Source organism: Camellia sinensis, chromosome 11, assembly GCF_055761805.1.
Source record: "Camellia sinensis isolate YWXY chromosome 11, ASM5576180v1, whole genome shotgun sequence".
Taxonomy (NCBI): domain Eukaryota; kingdom Viridiplantae; phylum Streptophyta; class Magnoliopsida; order Ericales; family Theaceae; genus Camellia; species Camellia sinensis.
In genome coordinates this window covers 148,909,690-148,935,454 of record NC_138971.1, presented here as the reverse complement: position 1 = coordinate 148,935,454, position 25,765 = coordinate 148,909,690, and the positions used below count along the sequence as shown (strand labels likewise).

The 25,765-nt window shown below is 34.0% G+C and overlaps 1 protein-coding gene and 1 pseudogene across 1 annotated transcript; both read left to right on the top strand.

Annotated features, from left to right (window-relative positions):
* Positions 1–8,086: 8,086 nt before the first annotated feature.
* LOC114258228 (putative receptor-like protein kinase At3g47110) lies at positions 8,087–12,101 on the top strand. Its single transcript, XM_082895535.1, has 5 exons — positions 8,087–9,443; positions 9,495–9,587; positions 9,671–10,553; positions 11,553–11,728; positions 12,097–12,101. The coding sequence occupies exons 1-5, from the start codon at positions 8,087–8,089 to the stop codon at positions 12,099–12,101; spliced, it is 2,514 nt and encodes an 837-aa protein (XP_082751661.1).
* A 198-nt stretch (positions 12,102–12,299) lies between these two features.
* LOC114258230 (protein IWS1 homolog 1-like) lies at positions 12,300–21,157 on the top strand (annotated as a pseudogene).
* The last annotated feature ends 4,608 nt before the right edge of the window (positions 21,158–25,765 follow it).

The window sequence follows — 25,765 nt, the reverse complement described above, 5'->3', positions numbered from 1 at the left end:
TCAAAAGATAAATACAAAAAGTTGGGAGAACCAATAACAAAAAATATGTATTGTGAGTTAGAAATTCAAAGACCCTAAATATTTTGTAATAATATATAGTATGCATAATAGATAAAAATTAACAAATTGATGAAGAAAAAAAAGTAATGAAAATGGGAGAGAAGTTTGTGAGATGAAATTTTAATTTTAATTTTTTTTTAATTTCATAATTTTGGATTAAAATCTGAAAGATAGATCTTAAAAGGAAAAAATTTAAAAAAGATTTAATGGTAATTAATGGAAACTCCTAATTTATTTCTTTATCAGATAACTTAATTCAATTTTATTTAAAATGTCCAATTATTTTAAGACCAATAACATTATGACAAATCATTTTTTAATAATATAATAAGTTCAAAAATCGAAGAAAAGTTAATGAGGAGTTTAAGCTTCAAACACCTACCAATGTTTTGCAATTTATAATAATATAGATATAGATCCTTCAAAGAAAAAAAAATCACTAAAAATAATTAGAAAATTTACACACATACACAAAAATCAAGATTTGACTCTCACTCACAACAAATTAAATTCTGAATTTTTAATTATTTTAATTTAAATCCTATATTTTTTATTTGATCTCAATTTTAACCATCAATCAAACTCTGTGAGTTGAATTGACGAAAAACTGTATTTACACTCAGCAGTTTACAAATTTTTTTATTATAAATTCATACTTAAACCAAATTTCAAAATTTTAAACCAAACTAAAACAAATTAAAACCTAAAAATTTAATTTCTCCCTACTTATCCATCTCTCTTCATAACTCACTGCGCCTACTGCCACCCATCATCGGCACTGCCTTCCCTTGTCCAACAGAAAACAAAACAAAACAAAAAAATAAATCTTGGGAATTATTTTAAAAAATAAAATTTGTAGATCAAGTTTATTATGAATGTTGATTCATGTAACACCAAGTTTAAATTTACATCATACATATATTATATTTTAAAATTGCTTTTCTGACTAGTTGATGCAATTTCTAACAAACTAAAAATTAAAAATCAAAAAAAAAAAAAACTCTCCCTACTTAATAATTTTAAGTAAAACTATACCAATCACTATGGTAAAAAAAATAAAAAATTATAAACAACTCCATAAACTAGACCAGATAGACTCATAATTTCCGATTAAGTTCCATATCAAAATTATATTTCCACAAATTCAACTTTGAAAAAGTTGAAATGAATTTTTATTGGAAAACCAATGTATAAGTTATTGAATTCAGCCACAAATTTTGTCAAGGTTCCAGTCAAAGTATATATATTTTTTAAATTAATAAAAATTTTAAAAAAATTATTGATGTATTTAAAAGAAAGTACAATGCATAATACAAACCAGGCTGTATCAATAAAGAAGGCTGAGACGAAAACTAATCCCGTGAATTTAATTTTGAAAGATTTTGTCAAAAATTATTAGGCTTTGTAATAATGTAAGTTACAAAAATTGTGTAGTTACAAAATTGTGTAATATATAGAAAGTGTTAGTTACGAGATTTTGTTATCAACATTGTAGGTTTTTTGTTAGAGTATTGCTATACAAGTTTAAAAATTAGACCTAATTTTCAAGTTCTATGATGTGTCAATTAATTAAGATATTTAAGATAACACTCTTTCTCTCATATCTTTTCAGTTATCAACCAATTCTTTGTGGTATGAATTATTGTAATGTAATTACAATAATTTAAACGGGGACAAATTACATTTATTACTCTTGTATTTTCATTAAAATTTCAATTTAATCCCTTCACTTTCAATTTCAATAGTTAATTCCCTACACTTTAAATCAACTTTCAATCTTACTCTTTTGTCTATGTAACCATTAATAAAGTAAACAGAAATTGAAAGTGGATGAACTAAAGTGAAATTTTGGTGAAAGTATGAGGACTAAAGTGAGATTTTAATAAAAAATCTATGAGTGTTAATCAGACAACAAAAAAATAACATATGCTTCAAATGACAAATTTCATCCATTTTGTAAAATAGTTGATGAATAGAAGGGTGAGATTGCAACTTGACTTAAAGTATAAAAAGGTTGACTGGTACAACTAAAAGTGTGATTTTGGTAAAAGTATAAGGGTGCTAAGTGTAATTTATCCATTTAAACAATATATAGGAACCAAACATTTTTGTCTTCAAAAGTAAAATTTTTAGTAAAAAAAACATTTCGGGATCAATTCCTATAGTCGGTAAAAGGTCATTTTGAAAAGTTTTTTTTTTTTTTTTATAAAAAAAACAAGTCTTTTAGCAATGAAATTTTAATAAAATATATAATCTAATTATTCGAATTAAAATAAAAATAAAATAACATTAAAATCACACACTTCAAAACAACATAATTCTACTTTAACTATAAGCAGTTAGAATTATCCCAAAAAAAAAAAAAAAACATGTACTTCAGCTTTTTCCCTCATGAGTGACACTGGGAATCGTGTTGATGCAACTTTTTAAAAATAGAATAAATTATATTTATATCTCTTGAGATTTAAATTTAATACATATCATCTCGTGGTGTTTGAAAAATTACACAAATCTCCTGTCATTATAATTATTTAGATTGAATGAAAATATTAAACTCATACACTCTCTCTTTTCTTGCTTTGCTTTATTTCCATCGTATTTTTTTTCCTTTCCTGTGATTTACTTTATTTTTTTAATATAATTTTCTCTTTTTTTTCTACTAGGAGTTGTTACCTTTTATATAAGTAGGAGGTTTGTCAAATGAGATTATTAACCACAGATGAGAGTAATTTCTAAAACGTCAGGGAATTGAATATAATTGGACCAAACCTCAGGAGGTGTCAGTATAATTTACCCTTAAAAATATTTTATTCCTAAAAAATGATTCTTATATCTTGTAAAACAAATCTTTAAAAAATCAAATTGATAAGATATTGGTAACCCACTCATTAAAACGTATATCGAAAAAAATAAATGGCAAGAATTATTTTAAACACAAAATTAAATACAAATGTAATTTGATGAAAGTTTTAACAATATCCGGGAAAGGCACGTGTTTATTTTAGGGAAAATTACACTAACCTCCCCTGAGGTTTCTAACAAATACAAGGACCTCCATGTGGTTTCAATAATTACAAAAATCTCCCCTACTTTAACTGACAATATCAAGATTCTCCCAATTCGTCAATTTTGCACAAACGACGTTACTTGCCTATACAGAATGACCATATTACCCCTTCATTTGAGGGTGAAAAGATGAAAATACCCTTTGTTTCATCAGAGTCATCTTCCTCAAAGCTTGAGTTCTAAATGTTGCATATATATATATATATATGTAATTCTGAGGTAAATTAAATAATTTTAATCGAATATAATGTACACAGATAGATATCTACATATATATGTTGCATATATACAAATTGGATAATACTTTAGGGTTAAATTAAAGAATAGGGGCTTTTAATCTTTGCAATTTCCATCGATCCAACTATTTTCTGTTTTTGAGCATGGGCGGTGGTGCGACGAAGGCAACCGAATCGAACAACAATGCCGCTGCAAGTGGCGGTGGCAGTGGTGGTGGTGATATAATTGTCCACATCCGATGCTTTAATGGCTAAAGTTCTCAGTGCAAATCAGCCTCGACTCCACTGTTGGATCCTTCAAGTCCGTCGTTGCCTAGAACTGCGACATCCCCTCCGAGCAACAATGCCTCGATGACGACGACGGAGAAGAAGCCTAATTGGAAGTTTCCTAATAATATTCATCTTTACAGTGTGAATGTTTCATGATGTAAATGTTCACACCATCAATGTGAATGTTGACACTGTCAATATGAACATTTACACGTCGATGTAAATATTTACATTGTAAAATATGAATGTTTACATTACTAAATTGCTAACCGTTCAAAAAATATTTGTAAGGCTAGAAATGTCCATAAAATACCTTAAATATGAGCATTAGGATTTGGTAAATTAAATATCCAAATAATAAGACTTATTGGAATACAAGAATATTTTATGAACTAATTGAGATACAAATACTTAAAAAAGAATTTTCTAATAAATCTCCCCCCCAAAAAAATTAAACTAGGAGCCACAGGACAGGCCCACAACGTTGACTGCAACCCTAGACGTCTCTAAAGTTGTCCATGAATCAAGAGGGCTCTCGTATGAAAATTATATTATGAAATAAATAAAAAAAATTGTTCGGTGCAAGTTCCACTTGATAGAGTAGATGTGAATTTCCTCTATTCATTGGCTAGCAAGTAGGAGCAATCAAGATATTCTTTTTTTAGTAGATTTTTAATTTTGGAAGAAGATTGAGGCCTCACCAAAGTCGAATGCCTTGAATTGTTGTTGTTATTTATTTTTATTTTGTTTTTATTTTTTTTTGAACTGTGTTGATTTAGTTTTTTTATTTTATTTTATTATTTATTTATTTGTTGGGCTGTGTTGGTTTGGTTATTTATTTATTTATTTGTTAGGCTTTTTTTTTTTAATTTTTTTAAGGGTGGTTATGTGTAGGGGTGGGTTTAGGATTTAGGGTCTAGGGTTTAAGAGGTTTAGGGTTTTAAGGTTTAGAGTTTAGGGTTTAAGAGGTTTAGGGTTTAAGAGGTTTATGGTTTAGGGTTTAGGGTTTTAGGATTTAGGGTTTAAGAGGTTTAGGGTTTAGGATTTAGGGGTTAGGGTTTAGGGTTTGGGATTTTAAGATTTAGGATTTAGGATTTAGGGGTTAAGGATTTAGGGTTTAGGGTACACATAACCACCCTTCCCAAAATAAAATAAAATAAACCCAAACCTGTAACGCCCCAAAATTTATGCATAATGATAGTACAATAACCATGGCTCCTTATGATAAACTGGAATAAACCCCTAACACTTGCTTTACATGATCATGAGGTTTATACAAAATAGTTCCTCATGCGAATATACATTCAATGATTTCTAGTGCATGAATCTATAGCATGTAGAACATTTAATCCAAAAATAAATAAATACCCTCAAGGGCTTACAAATTCCAAGGCTTAAGTCCGGTTACACAAAAATGATTTCTCGAACCCATATAATTATAGCTCTTGGCTTACAAAAAATACAATCACAACAAAACGAAAACCTTGTGCTCTCAACACACACTTCCACGCCCTTAGTTAGGCGGAATCAACACATTTTTTCCTGCACAAAATCCTGTAGGGTGAGCATAAAACCCAGTGTGAAATTCTTAACAAAGTACATACATTTTATACAAGTCTCATGAAATGAAATGCACATGCCATGCTATACTTTTTGAAAGAAAATACATCTTCATCTTTTGAAAACCATCATGCTCAAAGCTATCTTGAAATTTCAACAATTGAAAAGTTATCAATTTAGTTCAAGGGGGCGGTAAATACGACTCAAGTAATCCCTAGGTTGGTTTCTACAAGTAGGCATAACTAGCACTACCAAAACTCCACTTTACTGGTAACTAATCGGAAAGCATGTGGTACCTCCTCTGCACATGTTTTTGATTTCTCACCTTGGACATTCAAGTTAACTTAATCAATTCATTTACACCACCTATTTGGACTTACCAACGTATTTACCCCAAAGCAATTCCATGAAAACTTATTTCACAACATTCTTTTCTCAATGCAAAAGTTTTCAAATCTAATATTCAAAATTTATCATAACCAAATGAATTGAAATGCCAATGCAACAATTATCAATGCAATGCAACATCCCTTCCATTTTCAATTCTTCTACACAATTTTTTCATTGTGATCACAATTCCCATTCCTCTTTCCAATGCAAATCTCACAAGATAATTATATATTCGTTTATACCTAGCAAAAGAATGATACATTTCCACATTTCAAGCATTCTCAACAATTTAGTCTCTTCATGACTATATGTACATTTTTTTAGCAATAAGTCTCAAAACCAACTAGTTTTCATGTTTCATGAAATTTCCCATTTATATCCATAACAAAATAAAATTTTCAACCATTTATTCATTTTAACATAGTAATAAGTAAACACCCATAAACCTTCAACATCTCTCTAAAAAATCTCAACTTTCTAGGTTTTTGCCAAACTAGACATTTTTTTCATATTTTGAAAGATTACATCTCTAAAACATCTTTCCTCAACAGTGTAATTCAAACTCTCAAGAAATTTTAAGCAAAGACAAGGTGTAAACCCACTTTTAAGATCACCAACACTCTTAAGCCAAAATCAAATTTCAAAGTTCATCCAAAAGAGTTCGAAAATCAACACACCTTGCAAAAACATACATATAACTCTAAGAAAATCCCTACCTCAAGTTTTGAAGAAGAAAAGAGATGAAATCTCTAAAATCAACGGTGTTGAAACTTGATCTCCACCGCACAAAACGTAGCCCTCGAGAAGTTCTCCAACTTTGATGAAGGAGCTATGGGCAAAAATCTAATGGATCTAAAGATATCAAGGTTTTGATCTTGTTTAGTGTAGGTAAATGTAGAGAGAAAGAAGAGAAATGGTTTTTTAGAGAGAGGTATACAGAAAGTGATATACATACAGCCCAAGAAGAGAGAAAAAGGCAGATTTTCAGACTCAGACCCATCTCGTATGTGCGACACCCATTCTCGCACGCGCGGCAACCCCTTCCTCACGTACGGCTCTCACCCCTGCGCGTGCGGCACTCTTCCGTCGCACCTGTATATATTGCAGTGTTGCATCCTGAACCTCCTCTGCTTTCTGCATGTGCGCCCTCACCTCCTGCACGTGCAGCCCCACCTCCTACACGTGCGGCCCAAGCCCCCGCACTTGCGGCACTGTCCTCTAGCCAGGAAATTTTTCGACTCAACTCAAGACACTTCGGACCCAACCTCGCACCTTTCAAAACAAGTGAAACCTGGGATTGAAATAAATAAGAACGATAGATTTTTGGGAGGAAGTTTTCAAAAACAACGAACACAATAGTTAACAAGACCATACATTAAAACCCGACATTCTAACGAAAGTAAATCCAACATAACTCAAGAAGACGATACGGACAACGCACTCGGTCACCACAAAACCAAACCAACACAGCAAAAAAAAAAATAAATAAATAAAAATCATTATTGGAGGAAAATTCGCGCCTCAATTTTTGAGGCCTTTAGCATGGCCGTTTAATTTTTAAGCTTTTTTAAGAGGTGAAAAAATGTGTTTAAGAATTATTTTTTTATGATAGTTCTACATATACTAATTAGTATACTAACTAATGTAACAACATATGTTATGGTATTATTATTGACCCCACTCATTATACAAATTACAAATACCAAAAATCTCTTAAATTATGTCACATCATCAATTAGTACACTAGTTAGTACACTAATTGATGCATATAATATTATTTATTTTTTTTTTAGTTGAATAAATAGTTGTAAGAAAAAAATTAATTAATTGATATATACAATGTGACCCTTTGCTAATGGGGTTGAATTTTTAGCTTTTTGACGATGATCCCTTAATAACACAATAAAGTACGAGGAAAGGGAAGAAAAAAAAAATTACATCAATAGTCCCTACATTTTAACCTTTGTATTATTTTGGTCCTTATCATTTTACTTCACTTAATTTTGATCATTAATCTTAAATTTTGTGTCCTTTTGGTCTATCAATTAGGGATTTTGAAAGAAAATGGTCACTAAATTTGTTCAGGTTAACTTACTAAGTTGAACAATTTATAATTTTTCTATAAAAGGAGGACACGTGATGCTTATGTGCGCATTTTTCATTAAAAAAAATTAAAATTAATTAGACCAAATTAAAACAAATTCATAAATTTCAGATTAAAATCGAGCTAATCAAAATTACAAAAAAAAAAAACAAAATAATGCAATGACCAAAGAATAAGAATTACTGGTGTAATTCCCAACACCCCCCCCCCCCCAAAAAAAAGTCCCTAGCCTTTGGCTCTATAAATACATATATTTGGCTCTCCATTAATGTATCCAAGTTCATCAGCTCCATTTCTCATCATAATAATATTCTATTTTCAACACCAAATGGAGCAAACAAATTCAACTTTTCTCAGTTGTCTACTTGGTACATCTGTCGTTTGTTTCATTTTCTTTTTCATGAACTCTCTTGAACTGATTACCACTACCAAAGGCAACCCCAGTTTAGTTCTCACCAACGAGACAGACCATCAAGCTCTGCTTGCAATCAAGTATTTGATAACAGGAGATCCTCTGGGTGCCTTAAGCTCATGGAATCATTCAATTCACTTTTGTAATTGGCAAGGAGTCGCATGCGGTCGTCGACATCAACGTGTGACAGTCCTAAACCTGTCCTCTCTCACATTGGTGGGCTCTGTGTCTCCTCAAATTGGGAACCTCACCTTCCTCAGGAGGATTGATCTAGGTAACAACAGCTTTCATGGCAAAATCCCACAAGAACTTGGCAAGTTGTTTCGCCTGCCGCACCTTCTACTTTTGAATAACTCTTTCCAAGGTGAATTTCCCACCAATTTGACTCATTGTTCGCACTTGAGAGTTATCCGAATGTGTTATAACAATCTAAGAGGTAAAATTCCTACGGAACTGGGTTCTTTGTCCAATCTCTCCTTATTAAATCTTGCAGTCAATCGTCTCACTGGAACTATCCCACTTTCAATTGGGAACCTTTCCAATCTACGTGTGCTTTGTCTATTGTATAATAATCTAGAGGGAAGCATTCCCACCCAACTTGGGCAGCTTTCCAAGTTGGAGGCTCTTCAGCTGACTTCAAACAATTTGTCCGGTATGGTTCCTACTTCGCTTTACAACTTCTCATCAATCTATTACTTCTCAATCCTTTTCAACCAATTGCATGGAATTCTACCACCTAATTTAGGCTTGACCCTTCCAAATTTACCAGTGTTTTTTGTCGCACACAATCAATTCTATGGCCAAATTCCATCATCAATGGCCAATGCTATGAGACTTGTGCAAATTAATTTAGGCACCAATTCCTTTACTGGGTCCTTACCTATGAATCTGGGAACCCTTTGTGCTTTAGAATATTTTGTTGCTTACCGTTCACTTGGAACAAACCAAGGCAATGAATTAATGAGCTTCCTCACTTCTTTATCCAATTGTTTCAATCTACAAGTTCTAGATTTGGCCATGAATCATTTTAAAGGTTTTTTGCCCCATTCTATTGGAAATCTCTCCACCAAGATCACTTGGTTTGCTCTAGAAGACAACTATATATCTGGAAACATACCTCTTGGCATTGGGAACCTTGTAAATTTGCAATGCCTCTTTCTAGATCAGAACTTGCTTACAGGTAGTATTCCAAATTCCATTGGAAAACTCTCCATGTTGGAAAAACTCTTTCTTCCCAACAATAGCATCTCTGGGGAGATTTCATCATCTCTTAGAAACCTGAGTAGGCTTGGTGAACTTGACCTATCAACAAATATGATTGAGGGAAGCATTCCTATTTCATTAGGCAATTTTACCAATCTACAATGAATTTATCTTGATTACAATCATCTCACAGGAGCAATATCTTATCAAATCTTTGGTCTGTCTTACCTCATTGGTCTATCCTTGAGTCAAAATTACTTGACAGGACTACTACCACAAGAAGTGGGTAACTTGAAAAATCTGGGTGGACTATATGTATCAAAAAATAAACTATTTGGAAAAATCCCGCCGCTCTCGGCAATTGTGAAGTTTTAGAACTCCTCTACGTCGATGGTAACCTTTTCGAAGGTACAATTTCGACGGCTTTCAGACAATTGAAAGGTATTCAAGAACTAGATGTTTCTAGGAACAACTTGTCTGGACAGATTCCAAGGTTTCTCGGGGAGTTTCGGTTCTTTCAATATCTCAATCTTTCCTACAATATGTTTGATGGTGAAGTTCCGGATGGAGGAGTTTTCACAAACATTAGTGCCTTCTCAATTGTTGGAAATAGTAAGCTATGCGGAGGAATTAAATTATTACAATTGCCTGCATGCCCGATGAAAGTCTTAAATGAAAGGAAACGACCTTCCAACCATAGAGTAATAGTTCTAGTAGTTACTCTAACTATTGTTGTATTATCATTGTGCATTCTAGCTATTCTTTACCGGAACAAAAGGTCAAGACAACAAGTCAATTTAGCCTCACCCTTGAAAAACCAATATCCACAACTCTCTTATGGAGAACTTTTTCAAGCAACCAATGGGTTCTCTCCATCTAACTTAATTGGTGAGGGAGGATATGGTTCTATTTATAAAGGGATTCTCAACTCCAATGAACAAATTATTGCTGTGAAGGTGCTCAAAGGACACGAACGTGGAGCGAACAAGAGTTTTGTTACAGAATGTGAAGCATTGAAGAACATTTGCCATCGAAATCTTGTCATGATAATTACAGCTTGCTCAAGCATTGATTTTAAAGGCAACGACTTCAAGGCTTTGGTCTTCGACTTCATGGAAAATGGGAGCTTAGAAAATTGGTTACACCCAAGTCTTTTAGAGCAACATGAACCTAAGAACTTGAACTTTGTTCAAAGGCTAAACATTGCCATTGATGTGGCATGTGCATTGGATTATCTTAATCATCATTGTGAAATGGCTTTTGAAAAATCTAGAAATCCCCTAGATATTGATTTGTGATTATGTATCAATTTTAAGCAGTATATAACAATCCCAATCAAACAATCAAGACAAATCAACACAATGATTTTAATGTGGAAAAACCACAATTGGAGTACCTCCAATTGTGATAAAAAAACCATGGGCAACAGCCACAAAACAATCCACTAAGAAGATATAAAGGAATTACACATGTATATTCTCAATTACCTAGCGAATCCACGCTGAATTGAACCAACCCGTATGTGCCTCTTCCAACCCCGTCATCACCTCGAAATTGTCTTGACGATGAGCCACCCTAGAATCCACCAAAGTTTCGGCTCGAATTCTCCAGAATCTACTGAAGAACAACTCTCTCTTTTGTGTAAAATAAACAAACAACCTTTGATGTATGCTTCTTAAACCGTGTGTTAAATACTCAATGAAACATCAAAGAAAGCTAGCAAAATAGCCCCAGATGTAAACCCTAGAACCCAAGATGAAGATCTGGAGGCGTTACCCTAGATTTGGACCGAAACACATGCGATCTCCGCTCGAGCGGACCTACGCTCGAGCGCAGAAAGTTCCGCTCGAGCAGGAAAAAACAGCATCCAGTATTTTTGCAGGCAAACAAACTTCTAAAACCCAGCATTCTTCGCTCGAGCGGGGGAATGTCCTCTCGAGCGGACAGACAACTTTGAATGCATTTTTGCATTTTGCTTCGGGGGTGCTACCCCTCGACCCCGCTGTGGCGCTGCCCCAAACCAGCCAAGGGTGCTGCCCCCTGGACTCCCGCGAGCTGACCGGGCAGCTCGATCCCCGTCATAATCAGCAAAGTGACAATGTTGAAAGTATTAACATCACAAACTTCTCTGCAAGACACAATTCGGGTTGGATTCACATCTAAAAACTCATAGCCTCACTGAAATAAAAATGCGAAAACAAGTACAACTAAAAGGAGTTTTGTCAAACGGGATTGCCAAAAATAAAAACCTAACTGCTTTTATTCATTGTGATTTAAAGCCAAGTAATATTCTTCTTGACGGTGATTTGTGTGCCCATGTTAGTGATTTTGTCTTGGCAAAGATTGTTTTAGCAACCAATGGAATTTCTATTCATCAACAATCAAGTTCAATTGGGATCAGAGGAACAATTGGCTATGTTGCCCCAGGTAATTGTTTATTGCTTCTTACGTTGAAATTGATTAAGAAATATTATTTAGTTACATTATATTATTATCTTGTGGTGAACTAAAATCCAATTATGAGATTATATAGAAATTAAGCCATGTTTTAGAGATGACTTCCTCGACTTTGCCTTATTGTTTGTATAGCTACCACAACAAATTAAATCAACCATTGTTCTACCCCTATGGTATTTGAGCATAGATTTTAACCCTCGAGATAATTTTATCTTTTGAAATGTTGGACTTTTTCTTTTTTTTTTTTTTTTTTTTAGCAAAAGAAATACAACTTACTAGTTCAACAATCATACCAAAATTTAAAAATTTGGGCATTTTTTCACCATTTCATATTGCAGAGTAGGGTATGGGTGAGGAGGTATCAACACAAAGTGACATGTATAGTTATGGAGTGTTACTACTAGAAATGTTACTAGAAATGTTCACAGGAAAAGGACCAACTAGTAACATGTTTACAAGTAATGTAAACCTCCATAGCTATGTAAAAATGTGTCTTCCAGAGCAAGTAATGTAGATCGTTGATCCCCAAATCATATTGGAAATGGAAGAGGAGCCAAGTAGGAGCATGCAAAGTAGTACAACCAACATTTCTAAACTAGAGGCTTGCCTGGTACCAGTCTTTCAAATTGGAGTTTCATGTTCTGCTGAAATGTCAAGTGAAAGAATGAGTGTGAAAGATGTTCTCAAAGAACTATACAAGATTAGAAATGTATTTCTTGGGGTTAGGGGACAAAGGCATTAGGATGGAAGAAGAAATGATTCTTAACTAAAGCCACATCCGTAGGTTATTTTGATGTTCTAGAATTTTCTTTCCTGAATCTATAATTGTTGAGCTAGGAAAGGCATGAAAGTGGTTGTACTTGTGGCATTGTCATCAAATATTTATAGATAGTCAAGGTTTCTATATGTTTATATGTATGCCTTCTCTATCTAGTTTTATCATAGTTTTATTTTTTGGTTTATGCTCTCAAGTAAATCTGTTGTACATAATAGAGCTTGGCTCAAATCAAAACACTGATGCCATAGAAGCTAAAGAGAAGAACAAAAACAACAAAAGATTTAGTTCATAATATGATGGATTTTGAAGTTATCATATCACTCGTAAAATTATTGAGCAACAGAAAAAATGTTTCATTCATGTTGATTTCACTCTCATCATATATTAATCTAAATCTTAATCAATGTATAAAGCTAATGGGAAATATGAATAATCTTTATCATGAGGAAAACAAAAATTTACTAGTAGAAAGTGTTGAAAAAATAAAAAACACAATGCTAGCAACAATCTTCTAGTATAATAAAAAATCCCAAACTGCAAGTTAATATAACAATAGCAACACAACGAAAACACACAATGCAACTACATTTCATTTTTTCTATGAGTTGATTATTGAAATCATTAGATATCCCCGCTTCAATGTGTTGTTATTTACAATTTGGGGTTAATGATGTATCAGTGAGTGATCATGTATTATAATAAAGGACAAATTGTTAAACAGATTTAGGCCGTGAAGAATTTCAATTGGAATTGAATATGTAATTTGCTGATTTATTGTTATTATGTTTCCTTTTGCACATCATCCTATGGTTTATGAACAAGGGGACAATAGTGTTCAATGCTTATGCAATAATTCAATGTCAATTTGCGTTCAATTTGGTCAGTTTTGAGCATGGACCATATTTTTTATTGTTTTTTATGTGGAGCTTCGGCAAACTACATCAGGCTGACTAAGGAAAATGGTTTCCGGTTTAATCAATGCCAATCCCATTGTCTATGAAAAAAAGGAGCATTGAACAAGAACTGCACTGGATGATGTCCACGAGAATGCTGTGGAGCCCATTGACCAACTAGAAAATTTTGATATCCTTTGAGTTTGATTATTACATTTGATGCTCTGTCATATCCACTGTGTTTTGTCAGTTATATATCTCACAAATCGTAGGTTTCTTTGTAAAGCTTGGTGTTGATATTAAAATTCACTTCTACGTAAGTGTATTAGAATTTAGAAAGGAATATGTAGTTTAGACATGTTGATCAAATCGAACTACGTGGCTGAAGTTCCTATTCAGCAAAGTTTTGCTGCTTGTCCATATCTCTTAGACAAAGGGAGCAGAAGCAATTGTAAGGAAGCATGTGCCGCTATGTGGTTCAAAACTTTTATGAGTATATAAAACTTCCGTAGAAACTTTTGAATATTAATGACATGTCATAGAAATTATCTTGAAATGCATCTTAAATTTGATATACAATTTAATAAATGTGTGGTGACTATCTCACCGCAACTAACATTTCCAGTCAATATGCATTACATTTGATTGTGTGTCTATATACAAAAAGTAAATGAATGACAATACTTTTTCTATTAAGGAATTGAAAATTTTGTCAAAGTGGAGGGGGAAAGTACAAAAGGAAGATATAGTGCAATATTCACTCGGTAAAAGAAGGCTCTTTAACAAAAAAAAAAAACAAGCACAAGAAAATAAAAGCTATACATTTGTCAAAGAATTAATGGAGAATTTCTAGGGAAGATGCCACTCTTCTTGGAAGCAAAACTATCATGTTCTCATCAAACAAGTGTATCTTTTTGTTGGAAGCAAAACTATATTTTTTATTGCAACTAGTTATTCGTGCTCTTCATATTGTTTTGTTTTGAACTTATTTATTGAATAAAATTAGATACTAATTCTTAACATCCGAGTATGACAGATATAGTTTCATGAGCTAAGTAGTTTTGGAAACTCTGTACTTCTCTTAACATTCTTACATCATCTTAGAGACATAAAAGATCCTGAGCATCCCTATTCTTTGGAAGAGCTGAAAGTTATATCAGAAGTTGCAATTGAATTAGATGACAAGCATAACTGTGTGAGGTAGAGAAAAATCCTCCTGTATTGGTGGAGTTTTCAGTTCTTATAAATTAAATATGGTTTTTTTTTTTTTTTTTTAATTCAGGGTGACATTCACTCCAACAGTAGAACATTGCAGTATGGAAACAATAATTGGCCTTTGCTTGCGAGTGAAACTCATCTACAGCCTGCCTATGCAGTATAAGGTATGAGCTTTTGTTTTGTGATGGTACCTCTTTGTTTACAAATTACATATTCTGTATGAGTCCCATCATAGAGGATTGGAAGTTCATATGGTTGTGGTATGTTTCATTAATGTTTGTAGTGGATCCTATTGTGGATAAAATAGCATATCTTCAATGGTTTCTTTAGTCAGGTCTGATATCAAAAATGGATACAGATTTAAGCAAAAATAGAAATTAAGAAATTGTAGCTACCTAAAATTTGAGTGTGACCATAAAGCATATCTAGGTTAATAATTCTAAACCATGGTTCTGAGAACTTCCCTGTTATATTGAAAATATTAAGGAATGGTCTTCTCACTATAACTATGGTTCTGAACTTCTACTGATCTCAGCAAGGTTGATGTCATTTTGAGATGAGTAATATAGATATAATGGGGAAGTTTTGAAAATGTTACTTCTAAACATGATTGCTGAAGCCACTTCGAATTCCTTTTTTGTGAAGTGTTGGCTTTATCTCCCCGGATGTCAAGCTAATAATTGGTTTTAAAAAACTGTTTCCTGTTTATAATTGGTTGTATATCATCAATTACATTCATAATCTGGTCGCACATCTCTCTTTGATTTAATCTGGAAGCACACTTCTACTTCAGGGGGACTGAATTGAATTTGGTTTACTTGTGCTTCGCTTCAATTGAAATATCCAACAATTGCTATTGGTTTTGATTTAATTTTGTTGTCTTTCTATTTCTTGACACCTCTTGTTATTGTTACAGGTGGATATCAGGGTAGCGCTTGGAACTCATGCAACTGAAGCTGTATGGATTTAATAATGAACCATGGTCTCCTGGTTATGCTCCTCAGGTTAGGATTTCGTCTTTCTTTAAAATTTATTATTGTGACAATTCCAATTGTGTCGGTTTCTTAATAATGACTATCAATATATAATTTTTGAAGATTTACAGGATCTGTTACAATTTTTCCAGGCGGAAGAGGGCGAAGAAAAAGAAGAAAGGTGAGAAGAGTGCTGCAGAGATAACATTGCTTGTTGAAAATGTTATGGCTGAGCTTGAATTGGTGGCTGAAGAAGATGCAGAATTGATTAGACTGTCAAAACCTGCTATAAATAAACTCAAAAGCTGCCTCTCCTTATGGAGGTTGTTCTCTCAAAGTAAGATGATTTTCTCTCAGTAGTTTCATTGACATCATGTTTCCATTTTATTATTTATGGTTCTTATCTTGTTTCCTACATCAACTGTTGATTGGTGCAGGAAACAACTTCATCATGGAGTATTAACTCTCCTGAAAACCAGGCTCGAACCCTTTCCAGATGGAAGCTTACCGAATATATGAAAATTATGTGTGTACTGATTTTCTCTCCTGAGATGTATGAAAATTATGTGTGTACTGATTATGTCTTGCATTTCATGCAGTTTCCCATTGATTTAGAGCATTATGATAGCAGAGAGCCACTGAAGTAGAGCGGTCTTGGGAAGGTCAGGATTCTCCTTATGAGGCGACACTGACACATGAATAATGGTTATGGCTTGGCAGTGCAAGGAACAACTCTGCATATTAATTTTTTGAGTTATGCAGGTTATTATGTTTTTGTTGAAGTCTGATGAGGAGACCACAGCCAACAGAATAATGGCAAAAGACTTGGTTGATAAATGGGTAATGTTATACATTTTTTGGACTTCTGGCACTCATACTTGTAATGATCGCTCTTCATGTTTCCCCTTTGTACTTGGATAAATTTATGGTATTTGTTTGCTAGAACATATAGTGTGAATGTGCATGTGGTGGATAGACTTCTTTCCTGCTCAATGATCAACCCAAGACCTATTCTCCAAGATGTTGATGAAATTTTGTCTTGAAAATCTAGAACCATTCCTGTTTCATTTTATTCTGTACTGAGCTATCTTCACATGATGTATTTTCATTGAGTAAATTTATGAGTTTTGAAGATGTGCTCTCTGAAATTTTGGTCTCCCCTTCTAATATTGTTTGATTAGTATGTGAACCCTTGTATGTAGGTATTGTTTGGAACCTCGAGAGTTTTTTTTAATAACTTATGTGGGTACATGATTCTCATTCATATTAATATTTCCTTATCATTTAAAAATTTGAAAATAAAATGCAGAGTCGACCAATATTCAATAAGAGCACACGGTTTGAGGACATGAGGAACTTTGATGATGAGAAGGTTCCCTTTCGGAGGCCATCTGCAAAAAAGTATATATTATCTTTGTTTAATTTGCTTACATATGTATTTTGAGCGATTTAGCCATCTTGACCTTGTTTCCATATATATCTAGTCTTACTCATGCAAGGAATGCCTTGGTTATTTTTCAATAGGTCAATGAATAAAGTTTCATGAATGGAATGTAGAGATGACGATCATGATTTGCTTGAATTTTCACAGTAAGATGTCGTAACAGAATTAATCCGTTGGGTTCTAGTCAGTCAGTCAATTTTGATTTATTATATGGGTGATTTGCACTGTGTTTTGAATGTATATATTCGAACACATCAATTTTATGAGGGATGTGCAGGGAATTGAAGTCTGGCCAGTCATCTTCCACGCGTCTTACTTTGAGGCCTGAAGCAATGCCAATGGATTTTCTGGTTCGTCCCCAATCCAAGATTGATCCAGATGAGGTTAGGGCCTATGCCGAACAGGTTGTGCAAGATCAGCACTGTCTGAAGGTTGGTCTTCCTCTCTTGGACACTTAAAATGAAATAGATTAGGATAACTATGACAAACTCTTAAATTTAACCATCTACTATTGCAATTAGTTTCTTTCTTGGGAAATTTGGCTATAAACCCCCTTTACCTTCCTTTTATTGTTAAAAGGACTAAGAAAAAAATTATACTTTCTAAACCTCCTCATAATTATAAAGTCTTGCATAAAGGACAAATTTATTATTTAAATATTTTATATGACTATTATACCCACTCTCTTCCCCACTCTCTTCCTTTCCACAGATGGCCTCTTCGAGAAGAGCGGCGAGCTCTGCAACTTGTGCGGCACCGAAGCTGCCGTCATCACCTTCTCCAGCGCCGGCAACACCTTCGCCTTCGGCAACCCCTCCGTCGACTCTGTCCTCGACCGTTACCTCTCCATGACTTCATCATCCTCCAGAGCCTCCGCAAGCTTCTCTTCCCTCTTTCGACATAGGGTTTCAACTCAAATCTGTGCACCATGAACGATTCCGATCTCTAATCTCCCGAGATCGACCTACGTGAACTGTTGTAGAATCGGCGAATCCCTCATCAGCAACCGTTGATCAAACACAGTTCCTGCAAATCGCACTGATACATATATATATATATATATGTTTTGAGTCTTTAAGATCAGAGATTTGAATGATTTTTTAGTAGAAGAGAGACCTGTTACATCAAGTTTTCGACAAAGAATTCGAATTGTGAAAGAGTACAGAGACGAATCGCGCGACTGTTCAAAATTTTCATATTTGAACACAGTTCTTCAGATTTTTCATATATATATATATATGTGTGTGTGTGTGTGTTTGTGTGTGTGAGAGTGAGAGAGAGAGAGAGAGAGAGAGAGAGAGAGAGAGAGAGAGAGAGATTTTTTTCATTTGGATAGTGTTGTTAAGTTCTTAAATTGATCTATTGATGAGTTGTTATTATGTTCTCTCAACTTTTTGTTGTAAAATTGTTTTTGATTTTGATAAATTTTTGTGTCGTAAGTGAGCAATATGGATTGTGTATATGTAATAGATAACAGAGAAGCCAAAAAGGTGATACGAAAGAGGCAAGTAACTGTGAAGAAACAGAAGAATAGTGGTTGTGAATGATCTAATTTCATTTGATATTTTACTCTGGTTCTATTGCTCTGTTTTTTTCATTTGACAGAACCAGAGTAAAATTTTACTTTTATACAGAGTAAAATTTTACTTTTAGCTTCAGAGTCTCACAGTTTACTTGTTTTTCAGAGTAAAATTTTATTTTTATACAGAGTAAAATTTTACTTTTAGTTTCAGAGTAAAATTTTACTTTTATACAGAGTAAAATTTTACTTTAGTTTCAGAGTGTAACATTTTACTCTTATTCAGGGTAAAATTTTACTTTTATACAGAGTAAAATTTTACTTTTAGTTTTAGAGTGTAAAATTTTACTCTTATTCAGAGTGTAACATTTTACTCTTATTCAGAGTAAGATTTTACTTTTATACAGAGTAAAATTTTACTTTCATACAGAGTAAAATTTTACTCTGAAATACACAATGAAGATGGCTTAATAGGAGAGCTGATAGATATGAGGGTATTATAGTAAAATAAACAAGTTTTAAAATATTAGGGGGTTTTGAAAGTACTTATATAGTTCTTGTCCTTTTGAAAGACAAATTAGATAGTGAGGGGGCTATCACCAAATCCCCCTTCTTTCTTTCATAATATATATATATATATATATATAAATATTATATATGTATAAATGTATGTATGTGTGTATGTATGTATCTATGCATATGTACATGGTAACGAAGGCAGTGCTGAAATGTCTACAGGACACATGTTCAAAATATGGCTTCTATCTGTCAGAAGTCTTATTGATTTGAAATTGATTTTTTCAATCCATTTAAACTCAAATGATGCAAGTTTAATTTTCATTCGAACATGAGAAAGCTGAGAAGTGGAAGTATATGGAATTTAATTTAAATCATGTAAATGACCTTGATAAAATTTAAGCTGTTGTGAAATTTCAATTTTTATCTAATAATAATCATAAACAGAATTTTTTTTGATCGAGGCCTTTTCTCAACCTTGCTGTAAAAGATTTTCAAATGTGCACAAGCTGTGTTGATTTCGTTTGACCTATTGTTTTGGGGACATGACTCCCCTAGGGTTAGAGCGCATATTTTTTTATAAACCCCAGAAGGTCAGATCTCATGTCAACGTGCAACTGCAATGTGGTATGTACAGCCTTTTCTCTCCTGTGGATCAAAAAAATAAACTAAAAGATAGTGTTTGGTTCACTGAAATGAATTTGAATGGTTATTAGATCAAAATATTCATTCTCATGTTTGGTTGATAGAAAAAACAATGAAAAATGCATTGCAAATGAAATTGTCATTTACCATTGTAAGGGAATGACCACTTCATAGGCAAATCTAAAGAACGATCATTTCTTTACATCTCATTTCAATGAATTGAATAACAGCAAAAGAGTCCTAGGCCCTCTTTTAGAAAGGAGGAGACCAAAGAGGAAAGAAAAGAGAGAGAATGTAGTTTACAACAACCCCCCCTGCTTACCTGACCTGAACGAAAGCCAATGCACTGTCACTCTGTTCAACCCCACAAAGCTTGTGATAAAATGGTGTTTCATTGAATAAGTGAGAACCTTATATTGAATTCCATTACTTACCTATACTACTTAAGAGATTTTAGTAATTAGTCTGGCTAGCAGCCTTTATTTATTTCTGGTACTAGTATATTTGAACACCAAGTCATACTTCTACTCGTATTTATCCTCTCCCCCCTCCCAAAAAAAAAAAGTCATACTTCTACTCATAATTTTACTTGATTATTATGTCATTTTGTTATTATAACAAAATAGTTATCATACCATGTCCGCTGCGTTTGAACCTGTCTTTGGCAGTTTGTTTTTGCTGTCTCTATGACTAAGCAGCACAGATACGTCCTATGGAGCAGACATGGACACATGTAGTTAATGTGTGGCCATGTCTTAATATATATATACACATATATTTTAATTCTTTTCACTGGCCACATTATGGATATGTCAGACACGTTTCCTATTTTCGGACACCCACCTGAAATGGAGGGTCATACAATATTTTTGAAAAGTTTTAATGAGGGGACAAATTAGAGAAAGGAAAACTTTTCACGTTTTAGAAGAAATAACTTCTTTTGGCCACTTTCTCCTCCCCATCATTTTCCCCCCCTCCAAATTATTAGTGAAGGCGGTTTGAAAGTTGGGTCAAACCTGAGCCACGCCCATTTACCTGTTGAACCAGAAGACGTCTTCTTGTAATAACTTCAGCTGTGTTTGGTGGACTCACATTGGCTTGTTTTTTCTTGGGTCATGCTTGCGGTGGCTTTGTACACATGTTTGTGTGTTTAGACGTCGTGTGTGTGTGTGTGTGTGTGTGTGTGTGTGTGTGTGTGTGTGCGCGTGCATATTTTGGGGGTGTTAATTGTCATTTTTTCTAGACAAGCAATGAGCAGTGCACTTGCGTCCTTTGTTTATTGACAGATGCAAAAGAAGTTGCAACAGTTGAAAGCTCCAAAAAAGAAGCAGCTTCAAGCTACAAAACTTAGCGTGGAGGGTCGTGGCATGGTCAAATACTTAGCTCTCTCCATGGGCCTGTGCATGAAGTAGTGGGTTCAATTGAACCACTGAACTTTGAATTTTTTTTTTATTTTTTTATAAGAATTATGTAGTATTATATAAAATTTTTGAGAGGTTTTTATAATTGTCACCATTAAAATTGTTCAAAAAAATAGATTGATCAACAAAAAGTTTGTTTAAAAAAAAAATTAATTCTATGTTTATCATATTCTTATATCATTTTTTATTTAGCACAAATAATTATTAATGGTTGAATATGAATATGGATACCATTATAACAATTATTGTGTATGTTACATGTCAGATATCATGTAAAAATATAGTAAGCGTAGTTTTATAGACATAATAAATATCATGATATTATTATTATTATTGTTTTTTTTTTTTGATAATGATATCAAAAAATTTATACATAATTTTTGCGTAAAATGATATAATTTAATATGGGCCTTTCACTTTAAAATAAAATACCCATGAAGATGCTTTTTATTTATAGAGAATTTCATTGTGCTCTTCAAATTATACCTTGATGATCAATTTAACTAATGTACTTATAATTTTAATTTTATACCTAAACTATTTAATTTTAAATCAATTTCATCCCTACTGTTAACTGTGACGCCCCACTTTTTATTACTTGAAGTCATTACCAAGTTCATTAACTTAATCCAATTTCAGAGATAACATGCGGAAATAAACTCAAGTGTTCAACTAAAAGGAATGAAACACAACTCTCTCTTTTAATGCTAATTAAATACAACATGAGTATTCTAAATAAGTTGCCCTTGGGCTTACAACATTAAACAATCAAAGGAATGGTACAACCCTTTTTACATATATGGCATTCCGCCAACAACAAAGAGGCCTCGTGGCCAATAAATAAGAAGATCCAAATCTTGTAGCACATCCTGCTAAACACCTGAAAAAGATTCAACAACGTGGGATGAACGTATAGTCCAGTAGGGATCTCAACATGGCCCTCAACAATAACAACATACAGATAGCTATGATCATGAATGCTCAATCTCATACAAGAATAGTAATGTGACAGTTTACACAAAATATACATAATTTTGCACTTTTCTCGAAAACAACCATTTCAATCAACGCCATAGACGATTCATCTTTCCTTTTTCCTTTCATCAATCCCCGTTCCCAGTCTTTCATAACATTAACAATTACTTAGGAAATAAATTCACTAAGACCACTACTCTCTCCCATTTCCCAAATATACAACATGTGTACCTTTTTCAAAACATAATTTCAAATATTCGATTCCCTTCAATTCCCAAAAGACAAAAAGACGTTTTGGTTTCTTTAAAACACATTCATATCTATACATGCAAACCCTAAATAAAAAAAGGAGATAACAAATCATCAACATGTATAAAATCAACAGATGAGGCAACCCGGCCTTCCAAAATTTACAGTGAACACAATCCAAGATGTTCCTAGATATGCAGAAACAACAACCACAAAACTTCGCTCTACTAGCTATGTACGTAGTAAGCCAAAGGTACACCTTTCACAACAACAACAACAAGCCAGTTTACCAGGCGCTAGCTGGAGGGGTATGGTACCTTCGATTATTAGCGCAGACAGTTCTCCAGGCACTAGCTGGAAGGTCACGGTACCTCTGATTATTAGCGCAGGGTATAACACCACCAACCAAATGCAACAAGGCACAACTAACATGTATAACACATCTACATAAACCATCCAGATACAAACAATGTGTTAAAGTATATGAACACATAACTACCTCTTCCCGAGCAAGCATACATATATAATGTATCTCAACACTTCATCACATACGATGTTCCATCAACAATGGTATAATGCATGCACGACAATTCAACACAACCGTGTCATCCTCCACCGATGACCAAGGACAAAACCTCTAGATGCAAATATTTAGTACATCTATTAAAGACTCAATTACTATGAGACCACAAACCCAACAATAACATTAACACGGTAGTTAAAGATACAATCCCACACAAGTGTGTGTTCAACACTCAAGAAACAACAATCCAATTTTCATACGTATTTCAAAAATACTTTTCCCATTTCACAAAACAAGTTCCACTTCCCTTTTGTTTTCACAAAACCAACTCCGTCCCTTTTGTAGTCACAAAACCAAATCCATTCCTTTTGTTTTACAAAACCAATTCCATTGATAATAAAGCCATAACTCACATTAGTCCATTACATTCATTTCAAACCATTCCAAAGCCAAAGTTAACCCCTTAGGCATTAACACCTTCACCCAACCCTCATCAACAATAGAGATTTTCAAAAAAAAGGTTCACTATCCTCCATTTTAATTTATCAATCAAAATATGATTTAGGGCTTTTTCTTCTATCAACTACAACATGCTAAATTACACTCCAATTAGCCCAAAACAACCATCAATGATAACATAACCATTTTTCAAACACCCAACCCTAGGTTCCTTCTCACGATTTCAAACAAATCCAACATGGATATGATTTTCATGCAATACAAAATTACCACATGTCTATCTATAGATGAAGTATTGAAAAAGAACAAGGAAATCCCTATCTCAAATGTAGAACCCAAGGAGAAGAAGAGTTAAACTCGGAAGTGCTCCAAACACCAAATTTCTTGGATCAAAACGTAGCCCTCAATGATCAACACACTTTTTACAAAGGCTCAAGGTGAGGAAAACACTCCTACTAGATCAAACCCTAGAGAGAAGTTAGGTTTTAGAGTGAGGAGCTCTCAAAAATCGGTTTTGGGAAAGTAAGAGAGAGAAAGGAAATGTAAAAGTGATTTAAAATAGCCTTGCTGCCAACTGATATACGACTCTCCCGCTCGAGCGGAGAACACAACGCTCGAGCGTCAAGGGCAAAAAGCTAGGTACGCTCAAGCGCAAGAAGGCCCGCTCGAGCGCCAAGACACAAGAATAAAGTACATCCGCTCGAGCGCGAAAACCAGTTCGCTCGAGCGTAGATTTCTCCCTCCCAGAACTTACACCAAAAAGTACTACCCGCTCGAGCGCCAGAGTACCCGCTCGAGCGCTACCGCTCCAGCGTAAAGAAATCCGCTCGAGCGTAGAAAACACATCTGCAGAAGTTTTGCAGAGGCACAAAATACTGAAACTGTGAAAACCCCGCTCGAGTACAATAAGACCCGCTCGAGCGGACCATTCAAAAACTGGGCAACAACAATGGGAGCTAAAGCTCTACCAACCTGTAACAACCAAGCCCAACACATTCTAAAACTCAAACAAAAGAGTTTAAAGGTTGGCAATACGATAGGTACAACTACCAACTCCACGGAACCGCGTCCGGAAAACAATAGAACAGTAAAAGGATAACCGGGATCGCTATATCAACTACCATCTATAATTAAATGATGCTTGCTGTCGTTTTCATTTGAGATTTCATTTTATCCCTTGAACTATTCCCAAAATATTAATTAGACCTTTAAACAATGAGATTGGGGGGTCTAATTGATATTTTAAAAATAGTTTGGGGGGCAAAATAAACAAAATAAAATTTCAAACAAAATTTTGGTATCATGCCATCAACTTTTGTTTGATTATAAACGGTAGTTAACAGCTGGGGTGAAATTGATCCAAAATCAAATAGTTTAAGTATAAAATTGAAATTAGGGCAAATTACAAAAAAAAAACTCCAAGGTTTAGCGTGTTTTTCAATTTAAACCCCAGGGTTTCAATTTTGACAAATTAAATCCTGGAGTTTCATCTGCATTTCAATGTGAATCCTTTGTCCATATCCGTTTGATTGAACTAATAAATATGGGAAAAATTTTCAGATTCAAACACACATGTTTAAGCACTTGTATCTCTCTCGTCGTAACTCCATTTTGCATTATTTTTGCGTCATTGGATTCACCTCATGGCCTAATTTCATTCCATTCCATATATGCCTTGTTCCACCTCTTTTTGCATGCCGTCGGAGCTCCGAAAGTTGGCCAAAAATAAGATTTTTCTCTCTTTGGGCAAAATTTTTAGATACAAACACACATGTTTAAGCACTTGTATCTCCCTCGTCATAACTCCGTTTCGCCCCATTTTTGCGTTGTTAGATTCATCTCATGGCTTAGTTTTCATTCCATCCCTCATATGACTTGTTTCACCTCTTTTTGCATGCTGTCAGAGCTCCGAACATTGACCAAAAATAAGATTTTTCTCTTTTTTGACAATTTTTATATTCAAACCCACATGTTCAAGGACTTAAATTTCCCTCGTCGTAACTCCGTTTAGCTCCATTTTCATATCGTTGGATTCACTTCATGGCCTATTTTTCATTATATCCCTCACATGTCTTGTTCCACCTCTTTTTGCATGCCATCAAGGCTCTGAATTTGGCCAAAAATAATATTTTTTTCTTTTTTTTTCTTCGTCTATCTCTTATCTCCATGCTTCTTCCTTTCTCTTTCCTTTCCACAATTATTCTTTCGTTTCCTCTTCCTTCATGGTCCTTCGCCCGCTCTTATGTTTCTTTCCCTTCTCTTGTAGGTCATATACCTTCACCGCCACCGTTGGAGGTTTGGTGTCCATCACGATCTCGGTGGAAGGGCCATGAAGGAAAAGGAAAAAAGAGAATAATTGTGGAAAGGAAGGAGGAAGGAAGAAGCATGAAGAT